Genomic DNA, 27,849 nt, shown 5'->3' with positions numbered 1-27,849 from the left:
TGATCCAATAATAACATTGCTTAATCTCACATTACACTCTGCAGACACTTTACTCACTCGGGGACGTGGGATAGTTCAAACTTAAAGTGACACATGTGCAATCCCCCTGCTGTCAGACTAATTTGGCTGATAATTATCTTGACACTTAGGGGATTTCTTAAGCATTGAAATCTTCTTCTTAGATCATCAGTTGATACTTTAAAATAAAGAAAATGAAATAAGCCAAGCAGGTGGTGAGGTCATGACAAAGTATCGAGTCGTGACTCATCTCGAGTGTTTGTAGACGATCCACCTTGGTAGCATCTCAGATAGGATGTAGATCAACTATAAGACATGACTTGATATCGCACAAAATACCTTCATTTTATCCCATGTGGTCACATGGGATAAAATGTGACCACATTTTATCCCATGTGAAAAATGTGGTACATTTTTAAAAATGTACAGTGTCCATTTTTAAAAAGGACACTGTACATGGCAAGATAAAAAAAACAGTAAAATTGGCATATTTGCTTTACATAGAAGAGGCTTTTTCTTTCAAACATTGCAAATTAGATATTTTCCCATCATTTTCTAATTGTCCTAAGATCAACCTAAATATTTAACAAGCTACCTGGGACTTGCGGGGTCTAAGATGGGGCTCTAAGGCTTTTTTTTTGTAGTTTCTCTGAGCGTAGCAGACTCTGTCCTTGGGGTGAATTTACTGTAACAGCCACTCATCAGAAGATTGGCAGCTATCTCTCATGTTTTCCACTTAGTAATATTTCTCCTACTGTACTATAAATGGTTTGGGAATGGCCTTTTTAACTTGGATGCGCATCAGTTGTTGGTTTTCTAAGGTCATGGTTGTTTTCTTTCTAACTTGGTGTTGTGTTATCGTAGACTGACATGCAGCAAAAACTACCAAACCTTATTTTATAGTGGCGCTCACATTCTGATGATGATCAGGCAGTCATTGCATTTGACTAGCAGTAGCTGACTGCTATTTTTCTGTTTCACTTTACCTTATTTCATTTAATAAATGACAGTGTAGATATTGGGTTAGATGAAAAATATATTTAGAACCTGGTAAACCCCAGATGATATTTTAATATGCTTTAATAAACAAAAATCTGCAACTCTTTTTGACTCATAATAAATATAACAAAGAAGAAAATGTTTTTGAATGAATACAAAATATGCAAGAAATCTTTTTCAGAGATGCTTTGTCAGAACAGCTTGGTTACTGTTAAGATTTATCCAGCATCATAAGGGTTTCCTGAAGTTGGCAGCCATCTGGGAAATCCTTCAGACATTCATCATCTGCAGCTCATTGCCTAAGCTGAAAACAGACATCATCACTGAGGAGATTCTGAAATATCCCAAGCTGTGAAAGCTACGAGATGAGCATGTGATCTGAGACTGGATGGTTTTATGATGTGGCTAAAATATGAATAAACTCTCCGATTCTGGCTTGTTTACTTTTGCTCATCATCAAAAACCATAAAAATTGTGTAAATTTACCTGGGATTAGCATTTCATTTCAGTGCTTCGATTAGTGTTCTCCTAATGTTTGCTTTGAGAAAGACAAAGATCTTCTCCATAACAAACTCTGATTCAACATATTAGCAACCGCCTTGTTGACAATGGACTCCGGCTCAAATGTTGACATATCTCAGGTGATGCACTTTGTTTTTTTCTGCCATGTTTTTTGTTTGTCTTATTCTTTTGTTGCATGTCACATCACTTCCTTCTTCTTCCTTCTTCAAACAGCTGTGACTCTTTTGGGATGAAAAGTAGATAATGCAGTTCAGATGGGAGCCCAATGCACATTCTATGCTGTTTAGTGTTAAATAAATTCAAAATATTCAAACAGATGTGTTTTGTAAGTTTTATATGCTCAAATATCATGCCAGACAAGGCAAATAAATAGCTTGTACTCACTGATCTGCAAGGTAATATGGTAAAACATTATGGGAAAGGGACCTTCGGTGTAGGCATATATATGTTTTTCTATTATTTCAAGGTTTTTCCGTATACTGTTGAAAATCAATGAACGGAGTGAAATCTCATTATTGCATAATTTGCCTCCAATGGCATCCAAGCAACTAAAACTCACAAAACACATTTAATTGGGTACTTTATGCTTTTATTGCACCGTGATACTGTATAAGTTATATTCATTTCTGTTTAAACTGTGTAGGGTCTAGTTACCCTCAAAATGTGACGTGGGAGCTACTCACTGACTAAGCATCCTTTAATCCATCACTTGTCCTCTGTGTTTCCTTGTTCTGATGTCTGGGGTTTCTGTTTTGTTTTACAAGCTGTTTTTACCCAGAATTTAGCTGCTACGTGTTCATTTGATTTACTTCCTGATCTCAAATTACACCGACTCTTTATTTGCTAAACCACTTCCAGCCAAATGCAATTTTTTACAACCAGGTTTCCTTTGTTTCTTGAGAGATATATATTATTTGAACAGCTTGTTTCCCCTCATGTAAAAAACCTGTTTCCTGCTTTCTCGCTTCAAAGTTTTAGATTTAAAGGATTTCTGCTCTGCACCTTGTTTGCTTGTAGCTTTTTGAGCAAAGCAAAAAAACTATATATTTGCCTCCTGTTTTGTTGACAACTGCCTGTGACCCTGAACACTTTTAATTACCTTTTATATTCACCTCTAAAAGTAATGCAATTAATCTGCTGAAGAAGCTGGAATAGAAATGTAATAAAAGCTATCTGCCACTTTGTCTTGGTCTGTCAGATAAAGTAAAGAAAAATGAATTGCGGTTTGTGGTTTTAAAGTGAGTAATACTGTCGACTTGTACTGTAATTGTCAGATATAAGTGATCACACATGAGGTTCATCTAAATATCCTCCCAACGTTTCTATGATTTGTGTAATCCCGTCATGCATGGATTGTGCATAACAGCATTTAAATTTAACACATACTTTATTTTGTCCAACAGAAGCAGCAGCATATATATATATATATATATATATATGTCACTGTGGAGGAGGACATTCCTCTTCACCTGCTCCAAGATCTTCAGGTTCAGGTGTATTTATACCTGTGGGTTTAAACGATGGACATGAAGCTTCTCTTACATGTGAGTTTCAGTAACTGTGTCGTCATTACGATCATAACCCCTGTAAATATGCATCTTCCAACCAAAGTCTCACTCAGACTGCCCAGATGAATTATGGATGCTGTCCCAGCCTCTTCGTCATCCTCCTCCTCTTTTACGCTACCGTTTGTTGAAGAGTCCGGCTGCCTTTCCTCATACAGATGAATCACGGTGCTTCGCTGCCACCAAGTGGCTGCAGATTGTTTGTTTCTGCACCTTTAAGCAGGTAACTAAGCTTCACATCAGACCTTCAGGTCAGATTTATGCAATATTATTCAGTGGGTGACACTTATATGCATGGTGAAAAGGCAAAATAGAAGACGGAAGTTGGTTTTAATGTTATATCTTAAACAATGACACTTTGGGATTTTCAGAAACATTTTCTGCCCCCTCTCATTTTATTGTCAACCATAAATTGGCTGGTCTGCAGAAGCAGTGAAGATTAACATATTCTCACTGATTCATAGACATATGTATTTATATGACATAGTAGTGCAGTAGCTTTAATACAGGTTATGGATACAGACTAAATGCATCATGTTTTTTTCACATTTTTATACCAGTGAAATAAGATCAACAAGTATGTTTTTCCTGTAACCTTTACTGTAAAACCAACTTTATTTATAGATCATCACCTATAGAACAACATGTTGTGGTGTATTATTTTGTTGTTATTCTATTGTGAAATGTGTTTTAATCATGATATAATCCACCCTCCTCCAAACAATATCCCATTCCCTGATGCTCTGGTGATATCAGAAAAAAGTATAAGTGATCATCGTTCTTTTGAGTTTATCAGTTTGTGATTGTTTTTTTTTCTTCTTTATACAGATTTAATCAAATGTTCAGATTTGAGACCAAAAAAAAACACAATTCTTTCTCAAGGTTTGTTGACGTGTATTCCGTTTATTCAAGGCAGAATTGGTGTTTCAGTTTTGTGTCTCTCGCAATGTCATAGATATAAAGTTGAACTAGAATTTGTTTTGCTTCAGTGTACTTTTGAAAGTCTCTGTATTTAATGGAATTCTGTGCACATTGAATCAAAAATAGCCCCGTACATTCAGCCACTTTCTTTGTTGCAATCTAACTTTAATAAACAACGTAATGTCAGCAGACCAGACGCGCAGCCTTCCAACAACTAACATCTACTTTACGGTGCTTCGCTGTGTGGGGTTAAGATGATGTGATGCAAGCACGCAGTTTCTACTGTCAGTGTGTTGTTATTACTGCAAAAACGATATGCCAGATCACTGGATAATGTATTTAAAAGTAAAGCAGATACATTAAAATTTGGAACTTACATTTGTATGTGCTACCAGCTTTGTCACCTTTGCTGTTTGTTAAAAGCGATATGGAAATCCTGCCGCTGATCACTTAGGGATGCTGTATAGTTTTGCTTAATTTAACAAGATCTCTATACTACTGGGTTATGAAGCACAATATTAGCTTGACTTGGACTGCAATGGTTGCAGACCACGTTCCAAGAAACTTCCAAGAAATAGATATTCCCTTCAGTGACCTTTGGTTCTGCAATTATACCTACCAGTGTAACATGTATTATGTGGAAAGTCTTGAAAGGACGGCATCCTGCTGATGGAGCAGCAGCTCTAATATCAGAGCTCTTCACTTTATGTTTCAAGGCAGAGCCCTGCAACCTTACAGCGGAAACACTTTTTAGCTGCTTGCTCTTTGACTCATGATCCATGTCTGATCGCAGTATGTGAGGGTTACAAACAGATGGAACAAAAAATGAAAAGCTCCTCCTTACGGCTAAGCTCCCCGTTGCCCATGACCGGAGCAATGTGAGTGATGGTAGGATGGATGAGGGACCAAGATGGCATAAAGGAGAGCAGTCCAACAAGCCACAGTGGGGCAAAAATAATCAACTCACAGCATTCAGATTTGTTCCGTTTCTGTGAGAATACAGATTTATTTTACTTATTGCAGAATACTCTTTACGTTTGATTTCAATTAATTCATCCAAAAATAGACTAAAGACATGAAAACATAAGTAGCAAATAGTGAGTAGTAATTATAGCATGACATACTGTGATTATTATGAAACCTTTATAAGTTGTAAGATTTAAATTCGACTCTGTGGATGTTTTGTGATTCTCAATATTTTCAGAGGGAAGCTGAGAACATATCCTTATATTTTCTTTGGATTTCCTGTAATAACTATGTGCTTATTGCAAATTTAGGAAGCATAGAAAATTCTATTTTTCTTACTATGGATTTAAGACCAGAAGGGGGCAGTGTAGTCCAACCTTGCAGGAACAAACGTGCTTCTCAAAGACATAAGGCCCCGAAACACCGCTGGTGTTTTCTGAGGTATTTTTATGAATTTTTGCAGTTCCTATTTCAAAGTCTTCTCCTTAGCTTCCATTTTTCTCTTCGTCATCTGTCTCTGCGCCTCTGCGGCTGCTGACAGGACATTAGAATATGATTTCAGGCTACTTCATTTGTTTTTATATTTATTTTCCTCCTCCTGCGCAGCTGTAAACATAAATCACATCGAGCAAAGCCCAGAACTCATATAAACGTCAGAACAGACAGCGAAGCTCATAAACCTCTAATTTGATCTTTATTCATCTGGGACAAGGCGTGAATAAAAGCTCACCTAGTAAATCATAATTTTCTGCTTTCTGTCAACACTGCAGCTCGTTAGGGCTGCGCCACTCCTGATTGGCTGCTTCACCTCCCAACCTCGTTTAGTGTAAAAACTCAAACATTACAGACGCTCCTGCTGGATAATCATAATTGATGACTCTCTTGGTGCGTTTAAAAAGTCATTTACGATTCGATCTATCAAACTTTTCTTTAAACGGATAAAAAAAAAAAAGCTACTAAATTATCACTGCAGTGCTCATTTCTTCCCGAACAGAAGCAGCTTGTTCAGGTTAAAACAATGGGGGATGGAAAGCTGGAGAATGATAAAAGGTTGCTGAGTTCACTGATGAAAACATAAATAAGTTAGTTGTTTGGACAGTACCCTGTTTTCCTTGATATCATATGAAGGGATATTCAATAAATATTAACACTGGTTCAGTCATTCACTGTTCTACTGTGCCACATTGCACCTGAGATCCATTTTTACTGAACAAATAATTCCCAATGTTCAGAGGTGGGTGGTAACTAATTACTCTTACTCAATCACATTTATTAGCCTTTTGAAATAAAAAAGAAAAAAAACTTTTACTAAAAGTTTTACTACACAGCACATTGCATTCTTACTTGAATAATAACATCATGAAAGTGCTCCTACTTGCTCTGCTTATGTTGCCTGACAAACACATCTGTCAAACCAAAGCCAAAACCATTAATCAAAAACTTTCTTTGTCTCTGGGAAACTAAATCGTTCTGGTCTGCTCACTTATTCTGAAATATGTTTACAATAGTTCCTTCATTTCCATCCACTTTTTTTTTTTTTTTTCAATTTGAGCATTCTAGATTTAGAAATGAAAGTACACCACCTCTATCAATGTCAGCTGCCATTCCTTGAAGTAGCCAGGAGAACTGCATCGTCTGCAAAAAAGTATCGATGAACTCCTGAGGTTCTCAATCTACAGATCGGACTCTTTGTGTTTGAGATCCTTTCCGGGAGTCCCACAAATAGAATCAAAGACTTAAATAAGGCCTGAAGGAGTTCAAACTTTACTGGGAACAAGCACAACTTGGTGTCAAGTGGAGCTTGACATGGATTTGAGATCCTGAATAAAAGTGTTTGAACTGATGTTCCACTGCAGAACCTGGTTTTGCCTTGGAGACAGGGTGAGTAGTTCACCCTATCGCAACAGTTGAAAGAGTTGAGAAGCTCTGAGTAGAGTGACTGCTCCTCTGCATCGTCACTAGAGGCGGTTTAATGCCTTCTGGGGGCATTTCTTTGGACGTTTTAAGAGCACATCAGACTGAAGAGACATGAAGACAGATCCAGAACTTAATGGGGAGACTGTATCTGTATTTCTCACCTAGGGACATCTTGAGAAAACAAAAATCATAATCATTCATCATTTTCCTTTTAGTTCACAGTTATGTACAAGACTTGCGTTTAACAAAAAGTCCATGAAATACATTGAAATTTCAATGTGAAGAATTATAGAAGTATGGATACGTAATTACACTTATTGGCAGCTAGAAAGATGAAAACAACTAACTGGATGAGTTTTATGCCCAGTGGTATGAATACAAAACTCAATATTATGCCTTCCCAAACTCTGTAATCAGCTAGCTGAGTAAGACGGAATCATAACCAAAAATTTTCCAACATTTAAGAGGCTTTTTAACTATTGTGTTTTGTTTCCCTGCTTATACGGTGATTATATGTTGGAGAATAGGAGCTAATTGTTTGTCTGTTAAATTGAAATCAAGCAGGAGCCTCAGGATCACCTTATGATCACCTTACAACTTCAGTTAGGAAAAAATAAGCTATATCTTAGGGAAATTGAAGTCAGAGGTAAACTAAGCTGAAAAAAATTGTATTGATTAATCATTTTCTTTCTTCAGAATGAAACGGTACCCCTGCTTTATTAGTTCCTGTCGTTTCATAGTTTTCCTCTCCTTTGGTAAATAATGGATTGCGACAAATTATTTTCCTTTTAGAATTATTAAAGTAGTTATCAATTCAATTTGAAATTCATTAGATTTTGATTGATGGCACCAGATCGCAGTGGTGTTATTGCAAAGATCAATCAGATTTTGACTCTCAGAATATTTCAGAACGGATATGTCGCTGTTCATCTTCCTCTCCTCCGTTTCTCAGTGACTCCTCTGATTGCATCCATGAAAGTGAAAACATCCAAGCGTTATCTGATCAGAAGCATCTTATAATTACATGACATCATTTCTGGTCGTGTGATCTAACCATCTCTACGGATCAGCTGCAAATATCTTATTAAAAATACAAAATAATCGCATTTATAATTTCCTTCCTCTGTCTGTGTGGCTATATACTCTCATACTTGAGAGTCCTGATCTGTGATTTATGGAGCTTTACTGACACCTCCTGGTTAACTGGAGGAACTACAAACTGAATGGAGAGCGGAGCGGCAGGACAAAGCACTCGACAAATCTTACAAAAAAAAAACATAACCTGAATTAGAGTAGACAGACTTTAAGAATGTTTTATATCTGCTTTTAAGTGTGACTCTGCAAAACAGTTCAAAGAAAATGTGTATTGATTATTTGTTGTGAGTCATTTCATTGGACTTTAATTAAATATTGGAATGTTTTTTTTTGTTTGTTTGTTTGTTTGTTTTTTAACATAGAAAATGTATTTGCAAAGAAAATAATGTTGTTCTGTTTTTAAGATTTGTGGGGGAACTATTTATCCCACTTCACTCTTTATCTATGCGAGCTGTCATACTGTCTGCTCATAACAATGACTGACTGTGTCCGTGTCTTGGAGCAGATAAGAAAGTGTTTCTGTTGTTGCCCAATTTCAAATTCATGCAGACATAAATCTGTTTCACCACAGCAAATGTCAACAAATATTCCCTGATGTATCATCACAATACCACAAGGTCCGAGAATCATAAGCTTACATTTTATTTCGCAAAATTTTGAACACAAAAAACAGACTGAAGGCTCAAGAAGCACATTAGATTCCAGTGGAATGTCTATTTTACATTCAGGAAATGTTGATTATGAGGAGCTTGAAATTATTGTCAACTCTTTTTTTATTGTATTCTCTGTTATGAGAAAATTTTATAATTTTTCGATATCTTCTATATACGGTCTGATTTCAGATTCATAGATTTAAAGTAGCAAGCAACATTTCAGTTAAACTAAAATGTGTTAGCCTTCTAAAAGCTCAATAAAAAATATTTAAATGTTTATTTACATTTTAATCAAACTGTTACGTTTTTTATACTATACTCATAAATTTGTAGCTGCCTCCTGCTCTGATTGAAGGATTATTTTTGATGCAATTAAATTAATGAAATTCATTTTGTTGAAATAATTACAAAAAATCAGTAACTGAATTATTCTTAAGTTCATACATTCACCCTGTCTCAGTTGATTTGTTCATCCATAAACTTTATTTATTTTGTTGGCACAAGAGGTCTGTTTCAAGGCACACCTGGTTTTGTTATTAGCAAAAAGCAGAATGAATTTTGGTGAAATAAGATCTTTAGTCAGCAATTTGTAAATGAAATTAAAATATTACTGATCTCTTATCAATCTGTAGACTGAATCTAAAATTTGTGCTACATACATAAAATGTTAGGATCATCATACAACCACAGGATGAAATGTCATCGGCATGACCGCAATAAAAATACAATTTAGAGTAGCTGGTGAATGATGGGTTTATTATAAAAATATAAAATACACCCTGATATGTGTATTTCCAGACAAATGTCACACAGTTTCATTACGGAAATTATTAATTAACATAGAGAGCCACAAAACATTACAAGGGTGTTATGATAAAAATGATCAAATATTTGTGGGATTCAATTTATTCATTTTAAAAAACATGTAACAAATATATAAATGATACAAATCAACCATTTCCAAATTTAGAAAAGTAAATAAAAATCATATTTATGTTTTCATTTCTATTATACCTTATTTCTTTATTTATGTATCTTGATACACTTACATTTCTTTCTTCTTTATCTTTAGATTTCCTTATTTGTTTATTTTCATAACCATCATCGTCCTGGAAAAATTAAGCCTTCACTAAATAATTTTTTTTTTTCTTTTAATTCTTTTGGATAAGATGTTTCATTTGATCAGTTCATCATTTACATCTTATTCTGTTTTCTGATGAAAACAACAAGATCAACTCTTTTAAAAAATAATAATGTAAATCCAATAATAAATATATATTTTTAGATGAAAATATCTAGCAGAAATGTCTGAGGTTATTTCAGTGACTTTCTGTTTTCTTTAAGTGCCCATATTTTAAGTAATGGATTAAACCAGCTATTTATTTTTTCTGGTATATTTTTATATTTAAAGTAACAGCTTTTTTTTTTTTTTTTTTTTTAATCAGAATGTGACCTGGAACCGTAAAGAAAAGCTGTTCATCCTTTTGAGTTTAACGAAATTATGTAAAAATGTGCAACTGTTCTGAGTTTTGCCTGGAAGTTTCTTGACGGTTACAGAGACGATGCTGCATTTCTGAATAAAAGGTTGGTGTTCAACAAAGTGGCACAATTTAATTTGAAGTGCAAGGCTGCGATGTGCCCGTTAATGAAAGCTCTCAGCTTTAAGTTCTGTCTACTTTATATTCACAAAGAGAAACGAGCGAGGCAGCCATCGTGGCGACATGCAAATACACTGATCTGTCTAATACGAGCTGCACCCAATCAGACGGACGGAGACTTTGACAAGCAGAACAAATGCCCTGCGAGCATAAACATGTGCAGGTCAGGAGGAAGAAGAATTCAGCTTTCTTTATCCTCTTTGCAACAGACATATTCTGCATGTTCGCTTACTGTTAAATTACTCATCTGAGATTAGAGACGGCTTAAGGAAGAAAAGTTTTCCCTCAAAAGTTGATAAAGCTTTGCAATCTTATGTCGACTGAACATATGCAAAGATACATGTTCAGGAAGTTTGTTAAAGCCCTGCAAACTTTCCAGCTCTGATAAAGTTTCTTTCTAAAAGAGAATGAATTCAAATCCATGTAAAAGTTGTGCAAAACAGGGCGAAAACCGGCTGTTGTTTAACAATACAGCAAACTTCCAATTAACATATCATCGCATCGACAGAAATGTTGTTACAGAGCAGAAACATTAAAGTACAAATGAACAACGGACAAACCCAACAAATGCTTACTGATAGCAGGCTGTTTAGTATTTTTTATTTTTTTTCCATACAGAGAGTTAAAAAGGGCAGACTAAGAAGATGGTGCAACATAGCAACATCACTTAAGTTAAGAATCAGCTCTGTTGGCAAAGTTTAGATACATAAATTAGAGACTGGAAATGGAAAATACAGTGCGTATGTGTATATACACCCAATATATTTATTTAACAAATAAGCTAAATCAAACTCCCAGGCCAAGGCGAGATGAAAAATGGTTTGAATAAACAAATATCGCTCCCCCATCTGAATCCTCCTTGCAGCAAACCCCTCCATCATTAACGATGTCTGCTGTCCCTAGGTAACTTAGCTCCTCTCAGGCTGTATGGTTCTTCCTTGCTTTCCTTCAGAGGATTCCTTACCGTTCACAACCCCATTCACAGAGCCACTCTTCACCACCACTACCACTACAGCGTCCCTGTCAGCAGTACAAGTGAAAAACAAAATCAATCTGTTCAAGGGACAAAAACCTGAAGGTCCAAAGGTATCAGCTGCAGACCACTGAGAAGCTATGCAGATCAACTGTAGGCCATAGTAAAGTATATAGGCAACATGAGCCTTTATCTTTAAGAAGGTACCATGCCATGCCTTACCTTTGCATTGGTCCTGCATTGTAGCAGCACCAACAAGCGCACATATGAAGGACATCAACAACAACAAGCCAGTACAACTGATCTTGTATCTGGTGAACACCTTAGCTCATCCAACCCAAGAAACAGTAAAACCTTGACGGGAAAAAGAGATGGAAGATATTAGAAATTTCTATAAAATTAGATTCAGAAAAATAAATAAATAAAATAAATTGAGAAATGATAAGTACAAGGAGGAAAAGGAGAGAAGAGGCAATTATTTCTCATCTCAGATTTGGGCAACACTCTTTGTTTTACTTTAGGGGAACGTTGCAGTAGTAAGTGTAAATACTGAGGAGTTGATGAGGCAATGGGACATGTGACGCTGTTAAAATTAAGAGGAAAAAAGAAAACAATTGATTCAAAATTGAAATAGAATTAAAGTTAAGCTTTTGTTGATTTATTTAGAAATATCTTGAAAAGTAAAAGTGTATCAGATAATATTTTGTGAACTTAAATTATCAAAGTTATAATATATAACACAGTCTGCTCCACACTCCAAACCAGTCGGTGGCGGTAATTCACCAATTTCGTTGATGCCAACTACTAAAAAAAAAGTCGAGGACGAAGTAGAAAATGATATGGGATCGGTAGTAACATGGAGTCAGGCTCTCTTCAGTGGTTTATGTTGGAAGCTTTTCTGGTGAATTGTTGTCTCGGTTTGGTTTCTTCTCTGTACTTTCATATGACAGAAGGAGAGCAAAAGTGTTTCATCGAGGAAATCCCAGCAGACACGATTGTTGTCGGTGAGTGAATCACAAAAACGTTCAGCAACGTCAATTAGTAAACTTAAAAAAAAAAAAAAACATCGCTAACAACTAAAACTTACACACTTAATCAATATGTCAACAGCTATCTTTTGTCTATACACTTGTTCACGGAGTAGGAATGGTAACTACAAAAAAGCATCGATGAATGTGAAGCTTGTAAACGGCTTTTTACGATGAGCGAAATGTCTTTTTTATTTTATTTCAGCGGAACTGAGTCATTTGCTGCTTTCCAAAGTCATATGACAAAGAGGAAGATGTTTCAAACATCTGCAGCATGTGTGCTGACTAGCAAAAGAGTTACGTTTCAAAAACTTAGTTGATTACAGATTATACAAATGGGCCATGAAGTAATGTTCTTCATCTTAATATTTAAATTGTTATTTTATGAAATGTAAGATTACAGATTTCAGTGAGTCACGATGACTGATAAAGCCAATTACTTAAATTTGCACTACCACTGACAAAAACAAACAAAAAAACCTAAAAAGACTCTTTTTCTGGCTCTGTGGCGTTTTCACGTTCTTCGTGTGTATTGCATAGACCACCTCTTGTGCAATAATCGCAGTAGATGGGTACCGCCTCCCCACCGTGACCCTCAGTAGATAAATAAATGGCTACCGACACTAGGTGGTGGGACTCTGACCTTTGCATAGGTCCTGCATTGGACCACTTGTTAAAACAACAACAACAAACGTTTTACTGTTTTGAAGAACAAAACAGTTATTTAGTCTGCATGATAGAATACGTAAACCAGGGCAACACAGAGACAGACAGGACAAACAATCACGCATGCACACACTCACACCTAAGGAGAATTTAGAGAGACCACATGTTTTATATGTTTCCCCGATTTCAGACGCCTGATTCAGATGCTTGCAATTCAGCAAGAGCCTGTTAATCAGCTGTCTATTGTGCATTCCAGAAATTTTATTTTTAAGTAAGAGGGATAAAAAAAACTGTATTGGTTAAAGGAAGCCATAAGAAGTCACACTGCAGTTTGTCATAAGCTAATAAGGGGGCACATCAAACATAATTTCTTATGATCATGTCAGATGGGACTAAAATTGAGCATTTGTGGTCTAAATATAAAATGTGTAGTGACAAACCCACCTTACCCACAATAACACCTAGAGTGAAACGTGTGAGGAGACTTTTCATCGACAAGATCAGGGAAGCTGGTTAGAATAATGGGAAGATGTACAGAGCTAACTCCAGGACAATCCTGAAATGAATTCTGTTAGAAGATGCCTAATACTACGACAGATGTTCACCTTCCATCACAACAACAACCATAAACGTAGAGCCAAGATATTATGGGATGGTACAGATCAAAGCCTGTTCATGTGTAAAAAATGGCCCAGTCAAAGTGCAGACAGAAACAGGAACTGACTGATGTTGAGCATTTACTAGTGATGGGTAGATGAGGCGTCATGTATCATTTCGACACATAGCAAAACTGTGTCGATTCTTGATACTGTCATTCAATACTGACACCTGCTGGACATTAAAATTAATTCCTACAGGCAACATAGTGATTTGATGACCTCGTCTATGCAATAAGACTTAAGTCTTCGTATTTTATTGAATATTATATATTGTATTATGTCATATCTTAAGTTAAATTTAAAATATATTTGATATACAGTCAATAAAAAATGTGTACCTTAAAGTAAAAATTTAAGTGAATGTGTTTGGAATGAGGATGCTTGTGGACTGTTTTTCCCCCCACGGATTTTTATTTAAAAAAAAAAAAATAATAAAGTTTTTACAACATTTAGAAATTTAGCCTTTTATGCTTTTATAACAAAACTTTTGCTGTAGAAAAAATGAAGTAAACACTACATTTACAGTGAACCTTTGTTTTTCTTAGGGGTTGCGTTCCGAAAATAGGCGAAATCCGTTTGGTAGTTACCTGTATTTTTTACGGTTATTACACAGCATAAATAAATACTCTACATTGAAACCAAAGAACAAAGTCTGTTTTCAGATCAGCGGATGTGCGTGTTCATCAATCAGGCCTTAATGTGATCCGGAGTCCTGTCATTAAAGCGTCTCCTCCAACCTGCCCCGAGAGATTCACAGCTGTATCTACGCAGAGCGATGGATCTCGTCAAGCCTCCGGTCGGGTTTTGCGCTGCCTCTGGCCACAGTTTTTTTCCAGCAGGCATTCAAAGTTTCAGTTTCCATCTCCTGAATGGCCAATCTGTATTAAATACCGTAACTTTATTGGCACTCAGGTAGAGAAGAAGCGTGGAGAAAGTTTTTTACCATTCATACGGTCAATCAGGACGCAGAACACTGTGAAGAAAAACTGCACAAAAAAATCTGCGAAGCAGCGATACCATGAAAGGTGAACCGCGTTACAGCAAGGGTTCACTGTATATGACATAATTTATAAAAAGCAACTGAGTGATTTGTAGAATGGCTGCATATCTGAGTTTATCTAGGACTTCATTCTCATGCCTGGCCTCATAATGCCTCAACATTGAGGATTTATTTAAATAAGACAGTTTAGTCAAACATATGCGACACTTAACCTGCAGAACATAGTATGAAAGTAAACTGAGTCACTTTCAGCTGAATTTGGATTCAGATAGATCAAGTAGAAACTGACAAGAACCGGATGAAACAACAAAAATGAAAACAAATTTATTTTCCAATATAAGTTCAAAATGATGCCACACTGCGGAAACCTTTCCTTTGAAGCTGCTCCATAGATGATGCTGTAAATGGTTAAGAATTTGTTTGGCAAATGCTTTTGACAGATTCGCTTCCTTATAAACCCAGTTTGGCGCGTTAATATCATTTCGAAACAGTTCCTGTATCGGTCACTTGACTTGCTGAAATCAACACGCGCACCGACATGGGCTTTGATCTATGGGCTTGACACATGCGCCGACGCATCGGTGTTGCCGGACTCATCACTAGCATTTACCAAAAGAAGATGTTTATTATTTGTTAGCAAAGATGACTAAGTTCAGTAAAACAAGACTCAGCATATCTATTGTTTCTCTTCAGGTGATTATTGGACGCAGCTTTATGATGAACAGAAGCGCGAGTATCTGCCGGCCACTCGGAATCTCACCCTGTCTGTTGCAGCCAGAACTCCTACTGATAAGGTTTGGGTTTTATATCCTAAAGCAGGGCGTTTATTTTATTACTTTCTAATTTCATGTTTAGTTCACAGAACTCGTCTCTTTTTTTCTTCGCCGCAGTTGATTCTGTCTCACAAGGAAACCAAGGGGAGGTTCAACTTCACATCATTTACCTCAGGAGAACACAAGATCTGCCTTCAGCCAAGTTTATCACAGCCGCTGTCTGAAGGCTTCATAGTGGTGAGAGGAAGAGTCACTTGAGTTTGAATTAACTATTAAGTAACTAGGAAATAGAAAATACTTGCCTGTGCAATATTATAAACACTTCAGCTGCATATTTTTTTACACATAGGCACCATATGATGGGACTATATTTAAGGGGATAACGGGAGGAATTTTACTTAATTAATGTAACTTAATTAAATATAAAATTACTTCTGGATTCAGTAATGCATTAAAACGCTAATTTTATGAAACACAAATCCTTGCCTATGCAGTTTTAGGAACGATTTAATGTGTTTATATAAGTTAGCAGAAGAAAGTGAAGGGTTTCTAAATGAGGACATACTAGTGTATGTAGTTATAATCCAGTTTTGGGGTTTATATTATAGTAACTGATGGCAAGAGTAAGATTTAAGAGCTTAAATTTAGCCATATTTGGATGGTGCAAGTTGTAGCTGTTGAGAGAGAACTTTGTTTAGGTAAAGACGCTGAAGTACAACATAATATAATCGGCATAGAAATTCATTCAGGCATTTGATACAGGGAGATGAAGCTTTTTCCGTCTTGAAATGAAAAAAAAAAAGAAGTCTGAGAACCAATCTTGGAGGAAAATAATTGGTTGTAGTTCCAGCTGCACTTTGTTCGGCTGCACTTTGTTGCACTATTTATCAAGCGATTCAGTGGCAAACTATTTCAACATTGGTGTCACGTTGCAGGTGGTTCGCATGGACATCCGATCAGGTGAACGCACCAACAACTACACAGAGATCCAGAAACGAGAACTACTGACGCAGCTGCAGCTGCGAGTCAGACGGCTGTCTGCACAGGTTCACGACATCCACAAGGAGCTGATCTACAGTAGGGTCAGTGATGCAGTTATTTTGTATACATGTATTTAAAAAAAAAAATTAAAAATAAAAAAAAAAACAACAAAAAAAACAAAACACTTATGTTGGTATTCACAGAGCAGAGAAAAAGACTTCCTCGCCATCAACCACAACATCAACATGTGGATCTATTGGTGGCCCATCATCCGCAGCGTGTTTGTGGTGATCTTCATCATACACATCACAAACAGCTGCTGAGATCACAGCTACTGTTCAGAGTAAAAAAAATAAAAATCCTAAACATATTTACATTAAATTTCCTCCTTAGACAGTGTTTTCTGTCTGAAGAAAGCTGCTGACACATCATGTTGTGTTCCAGGCGACATCAGTAAACTCTGGACCTGCAAAGGAAACCCAACATTGACCAAACTGAAAATGAAAAAAAAGATTTACTCCTAAGCCAACTGAGACATCCTACAGTAGGGTGCTGGAGAAACCATTGTTTACCTGGAGAAAGCAGAGATGGAGATAACACAGAGCAGGAACTCGAGGCCATAGAAGCAGAGCAGCACGGCGCTGAGAATGAACTCGAGCCGCAGCACGAATGTCTGCAGCAGCAGGTAGTAAACGGCCAGCGCTGTGCAGGGAAACAGGATGAAGAGGGACAAAAGGGAAGACAGAGAGCGCTCGCAGAGGTTCCCCTTCCAACCTGGAGGAAAAACACCGCAGACAGTCAGAGAGAAAGACTGATGTTCCTGTCTGCTGCTGCTGCTGTGAAAAAAGCCATCAGATTAACTAAACATGTTTAAATACTACAGATATAAAGATGTTCCAATATGTATACGACTTTATAATGCCTGCAAATAACAATTCAATAAAATGAGCTTTTTGTAGTTATACAGATTGTCTTTGTCTGATGTTAACATTTGTTTTATCTAAAACATTTAAATGTAAAAAAAAATAAGATAAAATAAAAAACAACAGAAGTCTGTAAGGGTGAAAATACTTTTTTCTTTTCCACCAACACAGAATTTAAAGATGAACTGATCAGGCTTTTCCTGGTTGATACCAATTTCTAGATTTCTGTGAGAGCTGACCTTCTTGTACCAACTTCTCTTTCATTTGAAGCACAAAAGCAAGTGATGGTTTAAAATTCAACTGAAGTGTAGGAATTTTAAGATTAGCTCCATTTATGCACCAAAGCTTATGTCCCTAACCTTTATCTGATTTAGTACGAAATTCAACAAGTGCATGCTGTCGGCTGATGCATTTGTAGAATAAAGATGGGAAATTTTTAGTCTTGATACATTTACTGAATAGCAATATAAAAGAAAGTTTTCAATATTTCAGTATCTGCCCATCACAAATTAGAATCAGTCAAATGAAAATTTGTCAGTTCTGTAAATTGTTGCATTTGGATGTAAAAGATATTTAGTAACAAAAATGCAATCAAATATGGAAATTCAGTGAGTGAACATAACATATATTTTCCATGACAACCAAAACTGATGCGACAGCAAAAACAACAGAAAAAGGAGCACAAATTTGATCAAATTCGGTCTGACAACATGTCATAGTGAAAAAAATAAATAAGAACAAAACAGTTAGAAATTGCATGAAATGTTTAGTATTTCACATGTTGCAGGGGTCAAAGGAAAAATACTGATTCATTTTCCAGTTGTTGAGTTGTAGTTTAATTTCTGTGTGTAATCAATATTTAAGATGGTTAACCCATTGTGATCTAGATTTCACTGCCTATATCAGAATCTGAACAAATGTGATGCTTCAGTTCCTGAAATGCACTGTGTTAAAGAAGGGAAACTGAACAAAGATTTCCGTTTTGAAAACATATTCATACAATGAAGTGATTTCTATCATTACCGAAATGATCCAAATTTCTAAAATAAAAATTTGGATCATTTATCAGACATGTAATCTAAATTCTTATATAAAACTTTGGGTTGAATCACCCAAAGCATGTGTGTAACATTATTTTCCAGCCAAATACACTTTATCTTGTTAAGAAATCTACAAACTCTCAAATGTAGAGTTTTATGTTTCGTGCATTTGTCTCTCACCATAGAAAATGCGAAGAGTCTCCAGAGCGAGGAAGAGCAGCAGCAGCACCACATCCAGGACCAGATTATCTGCTGGGTATGGCAGTAAAATTCCTGAATAGAGATAAGTCATAAGATAATAACCACAGTCATGCTCAATACTGGTTTGTATTTACAACCACAAGACAAAACCTTTGGTTTACCAGTGATTTCATCTCATCTTATTTGACTTACACCTTTTACAGACAGTTTTGTAAATGCTGAGACTCATTCACTGTGAATTCTTTCCAATCGTAAGTGAGTGCATAAATATTCCATGTCAATATCAGAGAAGAATGGACTGACTGGTGTGAGATGACAATAAGGTAAGAGTGGCTAAAGAAAAAGAGAATCTAATTCATCCAAGCTCAAATTTAGATTAAACTTTGGGGAAATCTTGCTTGGTTATGTTGTGTCTTGATTGCAACTAAAAAAAAATCCAGAGGGTAGTGTCAGAATTTGGTACTGGAGTATAATCATAGCTTTCCAACAGGATCCCACAAAGCTCAAATCATCAATATGGACCAAAATCTCAGAGGAAGGTTTCTAACGCTTTTTGAATCTCAGACATGAAAAAATAATGGGGGCAAAGTGTACTCAACTTAGAATGAGCAAGCAACCTTCTTTTTAAATCAAGAGAAGTTCCACTTTTATGTTTTCTCCTCTTTTTTTTTCTCTGCAGGAGAAAAAAAGCTAATTGATCCCTGCTACCCTGAATGTGAAACATTCATCTCACCTTTGTAGATGAACATGAGGATTTCTGCTAAGTAGAAGGCAGAAAAGTACCAGCTGTTCAGGTAGAGAAGAACCTGCAAAGGTGTTGAAGAGAGCTGGGGAAAGGACGGTAAAGGACCAAAAAAGACAATTGTAAACAGTAGATCTGAATTAGTTTTATTGCAAAGGATACGACTGCTTGGCTCCCTGAAGAAAAAGAGGAAAGTTGGAAAATACGACGGTCAGATGCACATTCAGGACGATTATTTTGTTGTTTGTAATACAAAGAAAAAATGTCTACAGTAACCTCTTTTCGGTGTTGGCTGAAAAAAAATAGGCAGATGTGTGCATCAAAAATATTGAACTAATTAATCAAAATCTAAACTACAAAAAAATGGCCCGACGTTTTAATAAACTTGCATGAAAAAGTGACAATCATTATGGCAGTTCATAAGAAATCTGCTTCAACAAACATGTTTGTTGTCGCTAAATAAAGGAACCGACAATCTTCCCTTGTTTTCACTTCCAGCATCGTCCGTTTATTTATAACTGTATCCCAAATGTCGTAGGTGTTGCTGAAAAACATTCGGTTAATGTAAAACGCCTATAACGACATGAAATTAACAGCAAAGCTTGAAACTTACCGGGCGCCATGATTGAATCCGCCTGGTTGCTATGGAAATGGCTTGGGAACTGTTCAATCTCTTCTTCTACTTGGAGCACTGCATCCGGAGGTTGCCCTGCTGCCATCTTCTGGAGTGAAAGAGTTACAGTAAGAGTTCTGATCTGCATTTCGTCGCGAGAGGCAAGGCCACATATTACAAATTTGGATTAAATTAAATTATTCATATTCTTGCAAACAAATCGGAATTATGTAGAACCCGCAAGACTATAATTAAGCTCTTCTCAAATGCTATTTAATATGCTGCTGACAGTGCAATAGAACAAGTCTACAGTTTCATCATCTTTTACACATTGTTTTTTGCACAGCAAATCATATATTATTAAATCTATCGACATCCTGTTTTGTGACAAAAAATAAACAAGGAAAGAAGGAGAGAACGAGAGAAAGAAAGAAAGAAAGAAAGAAAGAAAGAAAGAAAGAAAGAAAGAAAGAAAGAAAGAAAAATATAAAAAGGGGAGTGAAAGGATATTGATGTAGACTGTGTCTATTTGATTTTCCAGTTGCTCTTTGCAAGATAGAAAAAAAACTATATAATGAAATCAAATCAAATGATTGCATTTCTTATTTCTTAAATAGTTTCAATGATTGGTTGCTTTTTGATGTATATATTGATTTATTTTATCCATTGAATTTTGGCACCTTTAACAATAATCAAACGATCGATTTCCTCATTTTATACCATTCCAGTAGGAGGGTGAATCATAATCACACTAAACATTATAAGCTTTAGTCGTTTATTCTGTTAATCTTGTATAAAGATCCTTCATACTAAGGTAAAGCAGCTTGAAAGGCGTGATGCGTAAAGAACTACTAAATCAAGCTTAAAAACTACAACATCTAGCATGCTTCTGCGGCGCGCTGATTGGCTAGGGATCTACGAGAGTTTACGTGGCACAATACTGTCGTTACTCAGGCTCAGTTCGATCTGTGGTCTCAGATGTCACATCGGGTCAGGATGCAGCTTTCGATTGTGTTTTCAGTTTTCCTCCTTAATATTTTCTACAACTCTGTCTCTTCGTTGTACTTTCACATCGGAGAAACTGAGAAGAAATGCTTCATAGAAGAAATCCCGGACGAGACCATGATTATCGGTGAGCGGTTGTTGCTAACAGCGAGTTAGCTTAACGGCTAGTTAGCTTCACGGCTAATTCAGCTAAAACCTGTTTGTCATGTCAAAAAAGTTAGCAGACGGCAAACATTTGTACACAACATATTTTTATATGTGCTCTATGCTTTTTTATATATGTAATCGTTAATTATCAGAATATAGTGGTTGTTATTTGATCATTAGTTAGAAGTTATAAAAAATCTAATTCGTTTTTCAGGAAGTTTAATGTCAGACTGGAACAGATGGCTGTCTACTTGCTTTAATTTTACGCTATGATTAAGTAAAGAGCATAAACTCCAGAAAAGTAATGTTCATAAATTCAAGAAGAATTTATGTTCTTTTGTTCCTAATAACCTTTTAATACATCATTTCTGCCACACATTTTCTTGTTAAAATATCACATGTTTCTGCTCTTGCATTTATATGAATCTTTTAAAGACATTTTTAAAGTGGTGGTTATAGGCAAACTAATAATTTGGATCAAATCACCCCAGTATTAGCTGCAAGTCAATTCTGTAAACTGTCTAATTGCAAGCTCTGCTTAAGGAAGAATTGTCCCCACTTGAATATCACCAGAACTAAATTTCTAAAGGTATTGCACATAAAGTGGGTGTCTGTGCAATGGAGGAGGGCTGAGAATGTGGCACTGCTGTACATGTGTTGTAATTTAGTAACCAATGAATCAGCTTATTATCTACAAGACAAACTGTCTACAACTAGAACACACTTTAGCACACATCAAAATAATATGAAGTTTAACAATGATGGAGGTTTGCCTTCTTAGCAGAGTGGGTTAATGTTATATTGGACTTTGGTATTTTTCTTTATGTCTATTGATTCTACTGTCTTCCCTTCTGTGGCTCATTTGGGTAGGACCCTATAGCTGGTCCCTAATATGCTGTAGAGTATAATAAAATGTAATTCTCATTTTGATTTAGAGAAACAGTGACATGAATGGGAGGCTCCCAATTTATCCCCAAATGTGAGTCAAGCATCACAGGGTTGTGATGCCTCTACCCCAGAGTGAAGGCACTTGGCCCTATTCTTATGAAATGAGAAATCTGTTGAGCAAAAAGTCTGCAACAAATGTCAACCCTAGTAAAGTCCAACACAGCTGGAAAAAAAGTTTGATTATTTCCAACAAGTCCCCGTTATTTTAGTATATCCAAGGGTTTAGTAACATAGTAACATAAAGTGTGCCTGTAACATTCCCTAGGATGTTGTAAAACTTTCAAATATTAAAAATAACATTTACATGCTACCTTCACTTCTGTTTAAATCAGTATTTTTTTGTGTGTATTAACAAATTTAAACATTTTAAATCCAAGGTGATTTTCCTGGAGACTTCAACAGGTTTTTGCCAACAGGTTTATGCAGCTTATTCCAAAGGAAATGAGCATCAACATCTTTCACATTAGATGTGGGATATGAATGTTTCCAGCTCCAATTCATCATGAAGGTTTAATGTTTATGTCTCTGTTCAGGTAACTACCGTACTCAGCTGTATGATAAGCAGAAAGAAGAATATCTGCCGGCAACCCAGGGCCTGGGTATGTTTGTGGAAGTCAAAGACCCTGATGATAAGGTAAACGCAAGAAATAGGAACAAGTTTAAATGACTGGAGCGACTGCGTTGCGTTCTGACAGCGTGTTTGTAGCTTGAGCAGGTCTGACCTCCTCTTCGGTTTCCGGCAGGTGATTCTGTCTAGGCAGTACGGCTCAGAGGGACGCTTCACCTTTACGTCACACACACCCGGGGAGCATCAGATCTGCCTCCACTCCAACTCCTCCAAGTTCTCCCTGTTCGCCGGAGGCATGTTGGTGAGGAGGCAGCCCGCTCTGTGCAAACATTACGTTAAACATTTTGAAATGTGTTTTGACCTGCTTTCCTTGTCTGACAGAAACTCTTTTTCTTGTGTTCTCACTCTTGTTCTAACTGCAAACCTTTTAGGGAAATTACTTTAAAGACATTTAAACTCAACATGCAGGAATTCTGTAAGTGGAAACTCCTGAAGGTTTGGATCAAGATGTCCTGCTCAACTCTGTCTTTTTTTTTTTTTTTTTTTGTCTTTTGCAGCGTGTTCATCTGGACATCCAGGTGGGCGAACACGCCAACAACTACGCTGAGATCGCTGCCAAGGACAAACTGACGGAGCTGCAGCTGAGAGTGCGGCAGCTGGTGGAGCAGGTGGACCAGATCCAGAAGGAGCAGAACTACCAGAGGGTCAGTCAAATCCTGCAATCTGTTGTTCCTTAATAACTTGTGTCAGAGAAGAAGTCTTTATTAAAATATTTTTTTTAATTCTTGAGAGCAAACAAGAATGAATAAACCTTTTTTTTAGGAGCGTAAAGCTCATGTAATGTGATCGTTCACCAGTTTTGCTGTTCACTGTGATGAGTGTGGCTTCCAGCTAATGCAGACCAAAATATCTGGTTCTCAGAACAATGGAATGTTGCCAACGATAAGTAAAAAAATATATATATTTTTAAAGCTGAAATTTTATGCCATGGTTGTCCCGCAAACTCTACTCACTCAAACCTCCATATTGGATCTATGGCGTATTGTCAAGAGGAAGATTCAACAAAACAACAGAGGAGCTGAGACTTTTTAAATGGAATTTCAGCTACTCAGATGTAACTAAGTGAAAGCAGAGGTCATTTATATTAATCAGTCTGAAATGTTAATATATCGCCCCCTGCCGTCTGTGTGTGTGTCATCAGTACCGTGAGGAGCGTTTCCGTCAGACCAGCGAGAGCACCAACCAGCGTGTCCTCTGGTGGTCCATAGTGCAGACCCTCATCCTGGTGGCCATCGGTATCTGGCAAATGAGACACCTCAAGAGCTTCTTCGAGGCGAAAAAACTGGTGTAACTCTTCCAAAGGAGCGTGTGTGTGTTTTTTGGTATCTACTGATGGATGCAGTAAAAAAAAAAAAGAAAAGAAAAGCAGCTGCTGTTGGGCAAAAATCCAGCTGCACCTAGGTTAAACTTGAAAACATTTTTTTTTCTTTTTTTTTTCTTTTTTTTTGTGTTTGCTGAGTTGCTCCCATTTACAACAAACATCCAGGACACATCTCCCCCAACTACTGGAAGTTTAATCTTTCAGTCGTGTGCAAGACTGATGTTTGCACCCTTGCAGTAATTTATTTCATCGTGTCTCCTTTTTTTTCTTTTTTTGTTTTTTTTCCCCCACTTTGTGTTACTGGCCACTCAAGATGCTGATAAACTAAAGTCAGGTTTACACATCATGTTAAGTTATTTTTCTTTGTTTTGCAATTTGAATTCTCCTGAAGTCATTGTGTTCCATTTTCTCCCGATTGAAGTATTTGAGATTAAATCATCAGCTTTGGAGATTTCTCAAAACTTTGGCGTGCGTCTCTGGCAGACATATCTGTGCAATTATTTGGCAGCAACTTTACACCTCAAACCTTCATGAATGCCACACAATTGTTAGAAAACTTTTATGAATTTTATTTAAACATTTTCTTTGTCAAAATGCCAAATTTTGGCACATTTCTGGCACTCATTGGGATTTTGTTTTAGTTTTCACCTTTAAATAACGTGCCATCACTTTTGTTTTAAAGGCCAGCGTTGTTTGTCAATTTCAACAGGACGACTGCCATGTTTTGAGGGCGGAGTGAATAACTGCAGTGGTCTGTATCCCTCTTTATTACGGAATTGTACATGTAATATTACAAACAACTGTGCAACCTTTTTTATGCTTTTGATGGTAAGTGTAATTTTTTTGTGAATGCACTGTTTTCATGAAGCTAAATCACTTTGCAGTTGATAATAGAACCCGAGCTTTCAGTATAATTACTCCAACATGCTTCTTTATCTTGCTGAAATTTGGTGTGAAACAAAATCTGATTTATTTGGTGTTTAGCTACAGAAAAAGGAAAACAAAAAAAAAAAAACACAGTAAGTTTCCTTTTTCTTCTCAAAAACTTGCATTGCAATATTACTCAGTTTTGTTGATTCAAACACCCTCCAATGTTTTGGTCCTTTTGCTTAATTTTTACGGTTTTTCTTTCTTTAAAAATGATTGTATTTTGTTGTTAGGTTTCAGTTTTCTGGGGATAGAAATTCAAGCAGTTGGTGGTTTTATTTTTGCTAGATGTGGAGCTATTTTTATCAGTGCATATGAGGTTGCACTAAGAATAAATGGTCGTTGTCTCCTTTGGTTTGAAAGATGTTCTGGCTTACTGACACTTTCTATTTTTCCTTGTAAATGTCACATCAACAGCTCAAGTCACTGTTTAGAGTTTTTATATTCTGTACCTATAATGTATTTTGAGGGAGAGCATTTTTGAAGCAGATAAAGAAATGTGACCACAAAAATAAATAAAACCAATACAACAGAGAGTTGGTTTTTATCACTCCTGGAAGATTATGTGCAAGTGGAAAATGGTAAAAGCATCTCTCAATCGTCATAGGAGGGGTTTCCCAGAAAAGGATGGAAATAGATGGCTTACTCTTTCCAAACAGAACATTCCAGCAAAATCAATTTTTGCAAAACTGAATTTGAATGAGCACACGTACACAAATATTGGAACAATTTTCTTTAACATAAAATTCAAATATATACTCCAAATTGTGCAGTAACATGTTTAGTGTAAACACTTTGTAGGAACTATCAAGCATTGTGGTTAGGGGCTAATGATTTGGGCTTGATTTACAGGCCAATACCTAGGTACTTTGCAATAATCGGGTCGACTGCAAATCCCTTATTGTAACAAAACATTTAAGTCAAATCTGAGGCCATCTGTCCCAAATGTTGAAGCTTGGTTTAAACTGCTCAATGATCCCAAAATACTTCAGGAAGTGTACCACAAAAAGCTGGAAAAGAAAGAAGTGTCCAAGTCCAGATTTCTACTTGATTCGTCCCTGAGGGGAACAACTACCCTAACTTAAGTCTGCGTCAATGTTATTGATTTTGTTAGTTAATAAAAAATGAAATCTTACTTTCAATGCCACTTTTACTGTTTTTTTTTATTTTTAGAGTTATTTTTCTTGTTTATACAAAATAAAAATAGACTTCCATAATACTGAACCTGGGAACCTTTGTCGTTTAGTGCCGTTGTTGCGTTCGGATTTATAACCAGGACGGACCGAATATCAAACGGTGTTCTGTGATTTCAGGCGGATTTTAATTAGCCTAAGCAAGTCACTTCTTAACTAATTTTCAGTAAAATGAGACTCTTTAGATCAATAAAACTGTGTGATATGCTCCATGGGAATACTTTAGCAAATTAACATTCACCGCGGATCCACCGGATCTCTGGTTCGTGTGAACCGCTTCGTGCTACGTGTACAGCGGCTGCGGCAGCCCGTTAGCTTCTCTTGCTAACGGCTCCAGCACGAAGCGGATCTCAGCATGAACTCACCGAGCAGAGATCCCTCACAAAGGTCCAGGATGGACGAGATACACCTGGAGGAATGAAGACTTCCCCTGGAAGAGTTTAAGTGGGAAGCAGACTGTAAACAGAGGCTGAAAACAGGTTAAAACATGATGTATTCATCCAGAAGAAAGCCTGTGCTCTACTTTAAAGAGGAAAGAAGGTGAGAAAAAGAAAAGTAATAACAAAGGTGAATCTTTATGATGCAGTAATTTAGACTGTTACCAGTATTATTGTCATTTAAAACATCACCATGCTTCTATGTGAACTCCTGAATACAAAGCAGTTCGATAGAGTTTGAACTTATTTTTCTATCAATTTACAAAGTTTTCATGAATATGTTCAAATTCATAAAGTTAAACTTTATTTATTTTGAGTAGCATTTCTGAGTAAATGCTACTCAAAAAGTTTGAGGTTTTATATTAATGGGCCCACATTGTCCAAGTCTTATTAGGTCCTACATTTTTGCATTGGTTGAAAGGTTACTTAAAGACATTGTATTGGAGGATCAGAAAAAAGAAAATGTGCATTTCTCACAACTGATTGTCATTGCAATATTTAACAGTTGCATAGTAATTGCACTATTTCGCAATATTTTGCGGCCCAACTGAACGGTATCTAAAAACTGGAAGCAGCCAAGCCCTAACTGACCGAGTCCTTGCAAAACCCAATGAACTCATTTTGTCGTGGAGAATTGCAGACTTTCATCATACAGCAACAATCCAAACCTGATGTAAGAATCCAGGAATGTTTTCTGTCAATATTTGCCTTTGGTAAGCAAGGAGATGCTGATTCATAGAAGTCATTTCTGATTTGTGGCGTGTTCTATTTACGCTAACATTAACGCAGAAGAGCCTCACTTATTCAAATTATCTTTTGGTGTTTAAGAAGTGACCTCTCTAAAGTTCCCCAGCAGGATGAGAGGTGAGTAAACACTTGCTGCGTGTTTTTAAACAATGGTTTTCAAACTGAGGTCCTCAGACTCCCAGAAGTACAACAAGCAGCTAAAGCAAAACTACTGTCTGGAATAATGAACCAAACTTTAGGTGTTTGGTTGAAACTTCCTTTTAAAAGTCCAAAATGGCTCATCAACTGCTAGATAATAAAGTGAAGACAGAAGTTGGCTTTTAGGCAGAATGCAAAATAAAAATCACAGAATACATTTTGGGCTTAACAAGTCAACATATTCTGGTCTGTTTGGACTCACGGTCCTGAAAGAAGTGAATTTGAACATTAACCACTGACATCAACTCGCTTCATTTGTGTCCAATTTCATAACCTGTCTCCTCCGAATCCTCCAGCTCTACTCTGTCGTTACACTTGAAGCTGAAGTTCTGGTTTGATGGGTCTTTTTGGAGTTAAGCAGAATAAATTGGCTACTTTTTATTAT

At 36.5% G+C, this 27,849-nt stretch overlaps 4 protein-coding genes and 1 long non-coding RNA gene across 5 annotated transcripts in view; 3 read left to right on the top strand and 2 right to left on the bottom strand.

Annotated features, from left to right (window-relative positions):
• Window positions 1–3,542: 3,542 nt before the first annotated feature.
• LOC107836023 (uncharacterized) lies at window positions 3,543–14,126 on the bottom strand. Its single transcript, XR_001661874.1, has 3 exons — window positions 13,002–14,126; window positions 12,778–12,795; window positions 3,543–3,553 (listed from the first exon to the last, which is right to left on the bottom strand). It is a non-coding gene; the product is annotated as an uncharacterized LOC107836023 (long non-coding RNA).
• LOC103136848 (transmembrane emp24 domain-containing protein 9-like) lies at window positions 12,045–16,898 on the top strand. The gene is made up of 6 exons (XM_007550284.2): window positions 12,045–12,291; window positions 15,334–15,434; window positions 15,531–15,650; window positions 16,349–16,495; window positions 16,598–16,737; window positions 16,839–16,898. The coding sequence occupies exons 1-5, from the start codon at window positions 12,144–12,146 to the stop codon at window positions 16,715–16,717; spliced, it is 636 nt and encodes a 211-aa protein (XP_007550346.1). The 5' UTR covers window positions 12,045–12,143; the 3' UTR covers window positions 16,718–16,737; window positions 16,839–16,898.
• On the bottom strand, window positions 16,780–19,971 carry tmem216 (transmembrane protein 216). The gene is made up of 6 exons (XM_007550285.2): window positions 19,914–19,971; window positions 19,463–19,476; window positions 19,292–19,385; window positions 18,538–18,630; window positions 16,967–17,168; window positions 16,780–16,860 (listed from the first exon to the last, which is right to left on the bottom strand). The coding sequence occupies exons 1-6, from the start codon at window positions 19,921–19,923 to the stop codon at window positions 16,845–16,847; spliced, it is 429 nt and encodes a 142-aa protein (XP_007550347.1). The 5' UTR covers window positions 19,924–19,971; the 3' UTR covers window positions 16,780–16,844.
• An 866-nt stretch (window positions 19,972–20,837) lies between these two features.
• LOC103136847 (transmembrane emp24 domain-containing protein 9) lies at window positions 20,838–25,595 on the top strand. The gene is made up of 5 exons (XM_007550283.2): window positions 20,838–21,045; window positions 22,547–22,647; window positions 22,757–22,882; window positions 23,139–23,285; window positions 23,783–25,595. The coding sequence occupies exons 1-5, from the start codon at window positions 20,892–20,894 to the stop codon at window positions 23,930–23,932; spliced, it is 678 nt and encodes a 225-aa protein (XP_007550345.1). The 5' UTR covers window positions 20,838–20,891; the 3' UTR covers window positions 23,933–25,595.
• Window positions 25,596–26,141: 546 nt separating this feature from the next.
• b4galt7 (xylosylprotein beta 1,4-galactosyltransferase, polypeptide 7 (galactosyltransferase I)) overlaps window positions 26,142–27,849 on the top strand; it is a 5,669-nt gene continuing 3,961 nt past the window's right edge. Inside the window, exon 1 of the mRNA XM_007550282.2 lies at window positions 26,142–26,622. Within this exon, the coding sequence (XP_007550344.1) occupies window positions 26,570–26,622 (53 nt within the window). The 5' untranslated portion in view covers window positions 26,142–26,569. The remainder of the gene's footprint in view (window positions 26,623–27,849) is intronic.

The sequence above is a fragment of the Poecilia formosa genome, unplaced genomic scaffold (genome assembly GCF_000485575.1).
Source record: "Poecilia formosa unplaced genomic scaffold, Poecilia_formosa-5.1.2 Scaffold35, whole genome shotgun sequence".
Lineage (NCBI taxonomy): Eukaryota > Metazoa > Chordata > Actinopteri > Cyprinodontiformes > Poeciliidae > Poecilia > Poecilia formosa.
Note: the sequence above shows the minus strand (reverse complement) of the source record. Positions and strands in the feature narration are given on the sequence as shown.